At 44.6% G+C, this 12,874-nt stretch overlaps 1 protein-coding gene across 1 annotated transcript in view; it reads left to right on the top strand.

Moving 5' to 3' along the window:
- The window catches only part of adamts17 (ADAM metallopeptidase with thrombospondin type 1 motif, 17), a 583,128-nt gene that overhangs the window by 445,598 nt on the left and 124,656 nt on the right, over positions 1 to 12,874 (top strand). The window contains exons 12-13 of the mRNA XM_072278384.1: positions 2,799 to 2,944; positions 9,825 to 9,991. Of these exons, the coding sequence (XP_072134485.1) occupies positions 2,799 to 2,944; positions 9,825 to 9,991 (313 nt within the window). The remainder of the gene's footprint in view (positions 1 to 2,798; positions 2,945 to 9,824; positions 9,992 to 12,874) is intronic.

The raw sequence follows: 12,874 nt of genomic DNA on the forward strand, positions 1-12,874 counted from the left end.
CATGCCAAGTACAGTCAAGGTTCACCGATGTCTTTTTAGAGGCCTCTTTAAGGTGAAATTCTGCAGCTGATGTAACGGAATCAAATGTAAATTGGGTTTGACACATAGGACTATCTTTGCTGAGGCACAGCTTGTCATGCTTTTAATGGCAGAAGTAGTAGGGAGAGAGAACTGGTGCTCAGAGATTTGAGGATCCAAGCCCCTGAATTAATAATAGCCAGCAGAAAGATGCAACAAAATAATTATAAATGTTAATGAAATTTTAAGTCCTGCAGACTGGAACTTAAAGGATGGAATGCTATTTTACAACAAAGAGCTCCGGGGGAATCATCCCTAGAGCTCAGACAGAGAAATGGTTCAGTTTTGCTTTGCAAAGGAGTTTCATGTAAAATTCGAAAATGAACCATCATTGAATCAAATTGTGAACGAGAAAATCTGCAGGTGCTAGAAATCCAAGCAACACTCACAAAATGCCGGAGGAACTCAGCAGGCCGGGCAGAATCTATGGAAAAGAGTACAATTGATGTTACAGATCAAGACCCTTCAGCAGGTTCTCCAGTCCTTGCTAATGGGTCTCGGCCTGAAATACCGACTGTACTCTTTTCCACAGATGCTGCCCGGCCTGCTGAGCTCCTACAGCATTTTGTGTGTGTTGCATCTTTGAATCACTGGGATTTGGAGTTGGGCAGCAGTGTGAGAAGAGCACAAGTTACTTAACACCAGTTCATACAAACCTGAGTCCTCAATGTAGAATGCCTCTTTTTCAGTTCTAATGAATGTCTTTCTTTGGGAAATCATGGGCAACTCTATCTCATTCCCATCTCCTGACCTGCTGACCCTCAGGACTTTGGTGGTGCCAGGCAAGGAGATTTTTTGGATTAGGGATATTGATAACCAAACATATCTGTATTTAACATTTTGCATATTGCCCTGCATTATAATAAAAATCCAGTGAACCCAGTGAGTTTAAGGGAGGCAGAAATTATCCTAGAGACTCCAGGTCCCAGTTTCAGTTGCAAACCTACTCACGTTCCTGAGCTCTAGTATCCAGTCATGTATCCGGCCCCACCACGGCTGTACACTGGACCCCTAACTCACATTACAAACAATGGAATCTCATTGAAGCCTACTAGAAACTGAAGAGCCTGGATAGAGTGGACGTGGAGGGAATGTTTCCATTAGTAAGGAGTCTAGATTCTGAGGGTACAGCCTTAGAATAAGGAGGTGTTCCTTTAAAACTGAGATGAACAGGAATTTCTTCATTCAGTGGATGGTGAATCTGTAGGATTCATTGCCACAGATGGCTGTGAAGGCCAATCATTGGGTATATTTATTCAGAGTTTGATAGGTTAATGGGCAAAATGCTGGTAAAAGGAATTAACTTAGATGGGGCATCATGGCCCGCATGGATCAGTTGGGTCAAAGGACCTGTTTCCAATATTCTATGGCTCCATAGTGCTAGGTTTTTGGTTGGTAAAGGAGTTGAGAGTTGCAGAGAGAAGGCAGGAGAATGGAGTTAAAAAAGAAATTGGCTAAGACTGAATGGTGAAGCAGCCTTGATGGTCTGAATGGTCTAATTCTGCTCCCATGCCCTCTGATCTAATGAGTGAGCCAGAAATGCCAAGCAATTGAATGCTTGGATTGTAATCCAGTTTGACTCCATGTGGAAAATGAAGAGAATGAGGGGGGATTTGAAGGAGGTATACACAATTTTGAGGGGTATAGATAGGGTAAATGCAAGCAGGCTTTTCCCATGAGGTTGGGTGAGACTAGAGCTAGAGGTCATAGGTTAAGGGTGAAAGGCAAAATATCTGAGGAACCTAAGGGGAACTTCTTCACTCAGAAGGTAGCCTGTGTGTGGAATGAGCTGTCAGTGGAAGTGCTGGATGCAGGTTGAATTTCAGCATTTAAGTACATGAATAGGAAGGGTATGGATGACTATGGTCCAGGGATTTGGCAGAATAGCGGTTCAGTATGATGGACCGCAGGGTCTACTTCTATGCTGTAGTGCTAAATGACCCTATGACTCTTGGAAGGGCTTTCCTGCACTAAATGTTGGGAAAATAAAAGCCAGTGCTTTCACCCCATAATCCAAACCCTGTTCCACGGTCACCGTTTGCATCCCTCACCTTGACCACTTCCCAACATTCCAGTACCCGCTTGAGATGTTTCTTGAATCTGCCTACTGGCTGTTTAATGATCAAATTTTTAAATTGCTTTGCACCATTTTTTGCCTCTGCATCAAGAGTTTGTCCTTCAAGAAAGTTGTATTTTCTGGGAAGAGATCAGCATGAGATCACCAGAAAGGTAACAGAAGCACAGAAGATCGAATTAGGCAGCAAAACTGAGACTGTCCTCAGGAGTTTAGAAGTTTGACGGGTGATCAAGGTGGCAGTCACTAAGCTCACTGGCTCTAAAGTGGCTTAGAATGGTTCTGAAAGGTGCTAAATATATCCAATTCTTCATTAGGTTTTTGGCTTTAGAAAAGGATTTGATGTACGTGGGCCTCAGCAGATGGCAAGAGCAACTATGGGGAGAGAATCAAAGCTAGAGCCAGACCATTTCACAGGGAAACCCGAAAACGTGTTTGGCCTTGGAAAACTGGACTTGGTGTGCCAGCAGTTCAGAGATCAGCTAGGTTAAGGAATACAGAGGGTTACAAGGCAGACGAAGGAACCAGATTAAATGGTGGGACAGAGTTGAGAATGGAGGGACTGATAAGAACAGTACATAGAGCATCTGTAAACAGCTGGTGTGGCAGTACAGCTCCTAACAACAGATTTGTCTTGTAATTCAAGTGGTGCAGGGCAGGGGAGTGTGTCAGCAAAACGCCACTCCCTGACCATGTGGATGGTGACTGGAGCAGCTGGAGCCAATGGAGTATGTGTAGCCGCACCTGTGGAACCGGAGCCAGGTTCAGGCAGAGAAAATGTGACAACCCTCCGTAAGTTAATTCCACCACAAATTGGGCTCTGATTTATTGTTGTGCGAGTAGGAGATGGCTGCCTTTCAGAATATGCATGTGGGGACCCTGAACCCAGGACACGTGGAACCAATACCTTCCTCTTTCACTTCAGTTATTCTGTAAAACCAAGATGTTCAAAATGCCCTTGCACTTTAACTGTAACTCTATATTCTGACTTCTGTTTTTCTTTTCCATTGATGTACTTAATGTATGGAAATGTTCTGTCTGGTTGGCAGGCAAGCACTCTCCACGATTAAATACATTTCCATTGAGCCCTGCCACAAGAAACCTGCATCCATTATCAAAGACCACCCCGCCCCCCACAGGAACAGATATTACCCAACAATAATCAGGCTTCTGAACTGGTGTGAATAATTTAAATCACCACTACTCTGAATCGGTTCTATGACCTACAGAATCACTTTCAAGGACGCTTTGCAACTCATGTTGTCAGTATTATTTGTTATTTGTGCAGTTTGTTTTCCTTTACATGTTGGTTGGTTGGTTGTTAGACTTTCTCTTTTTGTGTATAGTTTTTCATAAATTCTCTTGTATTTTTTCTGTAAATAAGACCTTAAGGCATGGGAGCAGAATTGGCTATTTGGTCCATCGAATCTGCCCTGCCATTCCATCATGGCTGATTTATTTTCCCTCTCAACCTCATTCTCTTGCCTTCCCTCTGTAACCTTTGATGCCCTGACTAATCAAGAACCTATCAACCACCACTTTACATACATCCAAGGACTTGACCTCCATAGCCATCACCCATGGCTAAGAGCTTCCTCCTCATTTCTGTTCTGAAGGGACATCCTTCTATTCTGAGGCTGTGCCCTCTGGTCCTAGACTCCCCCACTTCTAAGAAACATCCTCTTCTCTTCCACTCTATCTAGGATTTTCAATATTCGATAGGTTTCAATGAGCTACCAGACCCGCCCCCCACTGCCATTCTTCAATCATACTGATGTCCAAGAAGAGCATGGTAACCTGTCTAAATGACTATCACCCAGTGGCACTGACATCCACAGTGATGAAGTGTTTTGAGAGGCTGGTGTTGAAGCATATTACCTTCTGCCTGAGTGGTGATTTGGATCCAGTGCAATTTGCCTACTGAAGCAATAGGTCAACAGCAGATGCTATCGCATTGGCTCTTCACACAACCCAGAAACATCTGGACAGCAAAGATGCATACATCAGAATGCTCTTTATTGACTACAGCTTGGCATTTTACACTATCGTGCCCTCTGAACTAATTGGTAAACTCCGAGTCCTGGGCCTCAATACCTCCTTGTGCAATTGAATCCTGCATTTCCTTACTTGCAGACGCCAGTCAGTTCAGATTGGCAAAAGCATCTCCTCCTGAATCTCCATCAGCACAGGGGCATCAAAGGGTTGTGTGTTTAACTCCCTGCTCGACTCACTTTACACCTATGACTGTGTGGCTAAGTACAACTCCAACACCATATACAAGTTTGCTGATGACACCACTGTGGTGGGCTGTATCAAAGGTGGTGATGAATCAGGATACAGAAGGGAGAATGAAAATTTCAACAAGTGGTGTAATAACAACAACCTCTCTTTCAATGTCAATAAGACCAAGGAACTGATTGTAGATTTTAGGAGAGGAAAATCAGAGGTCCATGAGCCAGTAATCATTGAAGATCAGAGGTGGAGAGGGTCAGTAACTTTAAATTCCTAAGTGTCACTATCTCAGAGGACCTGTTCTGGACCCATCATATAGATGTAATTGCAAAGAAAGCACAGCAGCACCTCTACTTCCTCAGGAGTCTGTGGATATTCGATACATCATCAAAAACCTTGGCAAGCTGCTATAGATGTGTGGTGGAAAGTGTGCTGGCTGGCTGCATTATGACCTGATATGGGAACACCAATGCCTTTGGGCAGAAAATCCTACAAAAGGTAGTGCACTTGGCCTAGTACACCACAGGTTAAACCCTCCCAACCGTTGAGCACATCTATATGAAACATTGCCATAGAAAAGCAGCATCCATTATCAAAGATCCTCACCACCCAGGCCATTCGTTTTTCTCGCTGCTGCCATCATGTAGAAGGTACAGGTGTCCCAGGACTTGCACCACCAGGTTCAAGAACAGTTACTACCCCTCAACCATCATTTTCTTTAACAAAAGGACACTCATTTAAGGACTTTTTTACCTTGTTATTTCATGCTCATTATTTATTGCTGTTTATATGTTATCTGCATTTGCACAGTTTGTTTACAGTTTACAGATCCTGCTTATAGTTACTGTTCTATAGATTTGCTAAGTATGCATGCAGAAAAAGAATCTCAGGGTTGTATGTGGTGTCATGTATATACCCTGATTATTTATTTTACTTTGAACTTTAAACTCCAGTGAGTATAGGTCCAGAGCCATCAAACGCTCCTCATAATGTGCATTGGCCTTTTCATGCCTGGGATCATTCTTGTGAACCTCCTCTGGATCCTTTCTAATGTTAGCACATCCTTTCTTAGATAAGGGGCCCAAAACTGCTCACAGTACTCCAAGTGCAGTAGCATCAGTATTAGCCCTTGCTTTTATATTCTAGTCCTCCCAAAATGAATGCTAACATTGTGTTTGCCTTCCTTACTACGGACTCAAACCGCAAGTTAACCTTTAGGAAATCCTGCATGAGGAGTCCCTTTGCACCTCTGATTTTTGCATTTTTGAAAATAGCCTACACCTCTATTTCTTCTATCAAAGTGCATGACTATAAGCCTCCCTACACTATATTCCATCTGCCACTTTTTTGCCCATTCTTCCAATCAGTCTAAGTCCTGCTGCAGACTCCCTGCTTCCTCAATACCACTTGCTCTTCCACCTATCTTTGTATTGTCTGCAAAAGAGGCCACCAAGCCATCAATCCATCATCCAAATCATTGACTTATAATGTGAAAAGAAGCAGCCCCAGCACTGATCCATGTGGAACACCACTAGTCACTGGCAGCCAACCAGAAAGTCCCCCTTAATTCCCACTCCTTGCCTCCTGCAGCCAGCCAGTCTTCCATCCATGCTTGTATCTTTCCTATAATACCATGGGCTCTTACCTTGTTAAGCAGCCTTTTGTGTGGCACCTTGTCAAAGGCCTTTTGAAAATCCAAGTAAACAATATCCACTGATTCTCCTTCGTCTATCCTGCCTGTTATTTCCTCAAAGTATTCCAACACGTTTGTCAGGCAAGATTTCCCCTCAAGAAAACCAAGCTGACTTGGCCTTTTTTATCATGTGCCTCCAAACACCCTGAAACCTCAACTTTAATAATGGACTCCCACATCTTCCCAACCATTGACTGCCTACATCAATTTAAGCTTCAACATTAGATATTGTAATATGTACATACTTTGATAATAAATTTACTTTGAACTTTAAGCAAAAGCTGCTCACTGTGTCTCTGTACATGTGACAATAATAAACTAATTACCAAAGGTCTGGGATCGTGGTTTAATTAGTCGTAGTAAACTTCAGTTCTGTTCCTGGTTATCTTTATCACTATCTTCCTCTTTCCCCGATGTGGATTTCATTTGTGGGGTAGGAATCTGCTGACAGGGAGGGAGAGGAAGATCACTCAGAGCAGGGAAAGCTGCATTTCCCATCACCTCACCAGATAGACAGTGGCATCAAGTGATGGGGGCTATGGCTGGAGGTGTGGAGGCTGAAGATGGACAGGGATGTGGATAAGGAATGTGACATCCTTGTGAGAATGAAAAAGGGCTTCAGTGTTGACCTCAATCTAAAAATTTGAGGAGAAGGATTTCTGGGTTGGAGGCTGCACAGGAAGTCACCTCATGTAAAGACTGCACAGACAGTCGATCAGCGCATACATGTTCCCCACTTCATCACTATGTAAAAAAGCTACAGCCTCTCTATAAACCTCTAAATACACCTCAGACTCTACACATCCATACATACAACATGTACTGTATAGAAACCTCAACATGCACCACTGACTGTCTCTAAACCCATCCATACACTATAGACTCTCTATAAACATACATACATTACAGACTGTCTATAAACATACATATATTACAGACTGTGTTTCAAGCCACCCATACATTACAGACTGTCTATAAACATACATACACTACAGACTGTGTATAAACCCACCCATACACTATAGACTCTCTATTAACGTGCATACATTACAGACTTGTCTCTAAACCTATCCATACACTGCACACTCTCTATAAACCTCTGTAGATGCCACAAACTGTATAAACTTGAACATACACTGCAGGCTCCCTATAAGCCATTGTAGACTCCACAGACTGTGTATAAACCTGTACATATACTAGAGACTGTATAAATTTGTACATGTTCCTGGATAGTCTCTCTCTGTATTCAGGCTCTATGAACTCCCCTATCTGTACATGAACACAATCAGAAGGAAGTCAGCACTGTTGCAACACTGCCAGAGGATTTGCTCTATACTCTTTGAATAAGGTTCCTGGGATTGAAGAGGTTGATGTTCCTGATATGTCACTGTCTGCCAGCACCCTACACCACTGGATGTGCGTAAAGCTAGACAGAGTGCTGTGCAGATTCACCAGCATGATTCTGGCCCTAGAGACATTATTCAGGCATCCATCTGTCCATGTTAATGTTTACTCCCCTCAGTACTGCCCCTCTGACAGTGTAGAGTGCACAACATTATGATACTCAGTGAGTCCATATCTTCCTGTTTCAATGTAGTCCTGTCTTTGTACTCTGCTCTTACTGTGAGGAGTTGCTTTGTATAGGGCCTCTAATTGTGCATTGCTCCCACTATATTATTTTAAAGGCTCAGTGCTCTGTCTGTGCTGTCTCCCTCACCACCCCCCCCACCACACACACACACACACACACACACACACACACACACACACACAGTTTTGATCTCCCTGTGTACTCTCATACATTAGTGGGAAATTCAGTTTCACGAATATAAGGTGGTGAATGACCCCCATTACACTCATATTCAGCAAAGCTGGGGAAAATTCAGTTCCAGATTTGGTGTACTGCTGTCAAAAGTTTCACTGGCTTGCCACCTCTGTTAGCACCCTCTTTCACTGGCTGCTGTTACTTGCCTGCCATGCCTACACATTGTTGCACTGGGGAGGGGACAGAGGAAATTCACTGGGCTGTGGCTGGGACAGAATGTTTCAATTATGAGGAGCTACTGAGTCTTGTTTTCTTTGGAGTGGAGGGGCCAGCTGGTTGAATCCCAGAAAATTATCAGGGGCATAATGAAGCACACGATGAGAAACTTTCCCCCTTGTTAGGGATGCCTCATGCCAAATGGCAGAAATTTGTGGTATGGGATAGGATACTTAGAAAGGATTTAAGGAAGATTTTTTTTACCCAGAGGGTGGAATTCTACCTGAGTAGTTGGTGAAGGCAGAGCCAGTCACAACATTGAGCCATGTTTAGATGAACACTGGAAATGCATGGCATGGAGTCTTAGAAAAAGGGACTAACGTAGATAAGTAATTCACAGCTGGCACAAACAAATCGGCCAAAAGGCCTGATTCTATGCTGTCTGGCTCTATCTCTATGATTAGAAATTGAATTTATTTATTAGTGTCACGTGTACCGAGGTACAGTTAAAACCTTGTCTTGCATACTGTTCATACAGATCAAATGCATCGAGGCAGTATAACAGAATGCAGAATAAAATGTACCAGCTACAGAGAAACTGCAGTGCAGCTAGACAGTAAGGTGCAAGATATGTCAGGTTGGATATGACTTCTTTTTTTCTGAATATAAAATCTGGAGCAAATGACTACCTGATCAAACTGGCAGTAACAGGCTCATGTCAGTCTACTTTCTGCAATCAAGTGACTCACACATCACCATGTGTAGAATGCCCATTGGTAAACTGCTGAAGTGTGTATTTACCTTTTAAATTATTGATGATGAGTAAGTGAGGGGCATTACTCACTGACCACTTTTTTTATATAAATGTTGTCAGCTAGTTTAATAGAAAGTGGCAAAAAAAGAGAATAAATAGGATCATTGTAAAGGGATGGTTGATGGTCAGGAGAAATTCAGTGGGCCAAAGGGCTGTCTCCCTCTCCCCCCCTCCCTCTGTCCCCTCTCTAACCCTCACTTCCCCCCCTCTTTTCCCTCTCCCCCTCCCTCTGTCCCCTCTCTACCACCCTACTCCCCCCTCTTTCCCCTCTTCCACTCCCCCATACCCCTTCCCTTCTACCTCCCTCCCCACTCTCCCCCTCCCCTCTACCCCATCCCCTCTACCCCCCTGCCCTCTACCCCCCTCCCTTCTACCCCCCTCCCTTCTACCCCATCCCCTCTACCCCCCTGCCCTCTACCCCCTCCCCTCTACCCCCATCCCCTCTACACCCTCCCTGCATCCCTCTCCCCATCTCCCCCCTCCCCCTCCCTCTCCCCCTCTCCCCCTCTCCCCTACCCCTCTCCCCCTCCCCTCCCCCTCCTTCTCTCCCACTCTCCCCCTTCTCCTCTCCCACTCTCCCCCTCCCCTCCCCTCTCCCCCTCACCTCCCCTCTCCCCCTCACCCACTCCCACTCTCCCCCTCCCCTACTCCCACTCTCCCCCTCTCCCACTCTTCCACTCTCCTCCTCCCCCTCTCCCCTCCCCTCTACCACCTCCCCACTATCCCCTCCCCATCCCCCTCCCCATTCTCCTTTCCCTCTCTCCCCATCTCCCCTCCCCCTCCCCTCTACTTCTCTCCCTCACCCTCTACCCTCCCCTCCCCTCGAACCCCTCCCCTCCCTCTCCCCCCTCTCCCCGACCATGGTGGAGAAGTTTATTGGGTGGTACATGATCAATTACGCGTGTCTGATTAATAATGAGTTTGATATTGCTTTGTACCTTCTATTTACTAGTCCAGGTCCAGGAGGGACGAACTGCCTGGGAGCCAACGTAGAGCATAAGGTGTGTGAGAATGTACATTGTACTAAAGGAGTGCCCAACTTTAGAGATCAGCAGTGCCAGTCCCAAGACAGACAAGGTCAAAAGAAGAGAAAACACTGGACCGCAGTCCTCAATGACGGTGAGCACATGTTAAACCACTCGTCTGCTGAACAATGGCTGTGCATTGCTACAGGTTGTTACCAAATAGGCTGCTTAACCTTCGGGTTAGTTTCTCTGCAAACTGCTGAAGGGTCATTAATCTCACCCCCATAACATCACTATGCCTCATTGCAGTTCACGGACAAGGATGTGCTTTTAAGGCACAGTCACTAATGACTTGTGGGCAAATACAGTTGCTCATTTGTACAGTGCACAGTGCTACAGAGAATAAAGGAACAATCAACTGGGTATTCTATTTTGGTGGTGGTGTTTCAAGGAAGAATGCTTATTTGGACATGCGGAAAATCCTCCTCCTCCTTTTCAATAGTGTAAAGGAATCATTTGTATCTACTCAAACAGAGTAATGAAATCCAAAAACTTCAGATAGTATACCTTAATTCCTGGAATGGGGCTAAATTAAGATCAGTCGTTGCAGATAAGGATTAAGTCCACCAAATGGTCTTAGTTATATAGTATGTGCCAAGTGGTATATTAAACTATGTGAATGGCTGCACCAACCAAAGGTGCTGAAGGAGCAGAGACTTAGGACACTGTGAGATACCAATATGTGAAGCAGCAATTAAAGTAGGAAAGGACCTTTAGGAGAAAGATTAAAAACTATCCCATCACTGCAGCCACCAGAGTGTCTCCTCTCAAGCATGCTTACTTGCAGATAGTTTATACAGTTTGGAATTCCTGTGCTTTATTAGATGACAACCTAATCTGGAGTGAAATTGGACATTTATTCATTGAGAAACAGTGTGGAATAGTCCCTTCTGGCCCTTTGGGCCATGCTACCCAGCAACCCCCAATTTAATCCTAGCCTTATCACGGGACAATTCACAGAGACTAATTAACCTACCAACCGGCACGTCTTTGGACTGTGGGAGGAAACCGGAGCACCCGGAGGAAACCCATGCAGTCATGGGGAGAACGTACAAACTCCTTACAAAAGCAGCCGGAATATGTGATCATGACAAGGCAAATTTGCGGGGGCAATATACAAAAATACACAATTGACAAAGTGAGAAACAATTGATAACTAATGATAAATTTTATCAAGGATTTATAAATTATGCAAGGTTCTTTTAGTATATAACCCATCTGGCAGCTTGGAAATTAGCTTACTGTGTTTTCACTGCAAAGCCTCGGGTATGAGTGGTATTTTCATCTTTGCTGCAAAGCAGCGAGGACAGTCCTTAGGGTCCGTAGCACATTTCCACAGGTTCTTGGACTCCACAACTGATCATTCATACAATGGCAAGCATTAATTTTATCCTGCCTACTCATAGTAACTAGAAATGGGTGCAAGTTATTTAGCCCCTCAGTACGACTGTTCATACGAAGGATTAGTGATGCAAATCAGCAGAAGCAGGCCCTTTGGCTCATCTTTCTTACAGACCATCAAGCACCCACCTATACAAACTCAGTTTACCAGTACTTGGTCTGTAGCCTTCTATGCCTTGGTGATTTGAGTACTTCAAAGGATCCAAAGTATGTTTATTATCAAAGTATGTATGCAGTATACAACCCTGACATTCGTCTCCCCACAGACGGCCATGGAGGCCATTCACAGAAAACATCAGAAAAAATCGAAGCATGCAAATTGCGACAAAAAAGAGCGAGCAAAAACATAGAATATAAAACGCAAAAACATAAGAGTCCATATTCAATTCCACTCAGTGCCCATTATCTGCAGGCCGCCCGATTTAAAGTTGCCCAAAAATAGTAACAGGAAAAGGAGCGACCATAAACCAGAAAATACATCGTAATGTGAACTACAGTCCAATCCACAAACTGCAGTCAATTAAACCTTGTTCTGGCACCAGCCTCCAAGAGCATCGTGGATAGAGAGATCATTTGAATGCAGGGATCTTCTTTTCAGAGCAGCGAGTGAGAGGGAAAGACTGTCACATGCAGACACCTTCTCCGACAGCAGCAAGTGAGAGGGAGAGACGGTCACACAGACACTTTCTCCGCCAGCAACGGGAGAGAGAGACGGTCACACAGACACCTTCTCTGACAGCAGCAAGTGAGAGGGAGAGGGAGATGGTCACACAGACACTTTCTCCGGCAGCAACGGGAGGGAGAGCCAGTCACACAGACATCTTCTCCAACAGCAGCAAGTGAGAGGGAGAGGGAGATGGTCACACAGACACCTTCTCCGACAGCAGCAAGTGAGAGGGAGACGGTCACACAGACACCTTCTCCGGCAACAACGGGAGGGAGAGACGGTCACACAGGCACTTTCTCCGACAGCAGCAAGTGAGAAGCTAGTAAACGGCACTGAACACTCACTTGTCTTCTGCACTTACCTCGATGATTTCAATCTTCCTCAGTGTTTTAATCAGTGAGATCGGCAAGAAATGGAGTTGATCATGGGCTCATGCCTCATTTCCACGCTTCTTGGCCTCGAGGAGGTCGTTCACCTCCTGAAAACCACTTGGAGACTGCAACGTGCCAGATTGCAGAATCAGCCTGAAAACACACCGTCGAATTAGATCACCGCCTCCAACAGTACCAGAACCATATTAGAAAGAAAAAAGCGTAAAAAAAGTGAAAAAAGCAGTGTGTGGACCATCCTAAGGATATCGCCTGTGGTAGTGTTGCTTTGAGTAGACTGTGCACCACTGACCTACCACAGGGAGGATGGAACAGATAATGCTACCTCAGCACTAGATGTTGAGACAAATAGCTTGTCAGATGTGTGGAGAAATGGAAGGAACAATTTTCTCCCATTATTAAGTTGGAAACAGTTAATGTAGAGGATAAATAAAAGTAAAAGTGTTGTTTCTGAATGGTTACTGAGGTCTGGGGACAGCTCAGCGAGTGCTCTCATGAGCAATTAGACTGAGCAAAGACA

The sequence above is a fragment of the Mobula birostris genome, chromosome 14 (genome assembly GCF_030028105.1).
Source record: "Mobula birostris isolate sMobBir1 chromosome 14, sMobBir1.hap1, whole genome shotgun sequence".
NCBI classification, from domain to species: Eukaryota; Metazoa; Chordata; class Chondrichthyes; order Myliobatiformes; family Myliobatidae; genus Mobula; species Mobula birostris.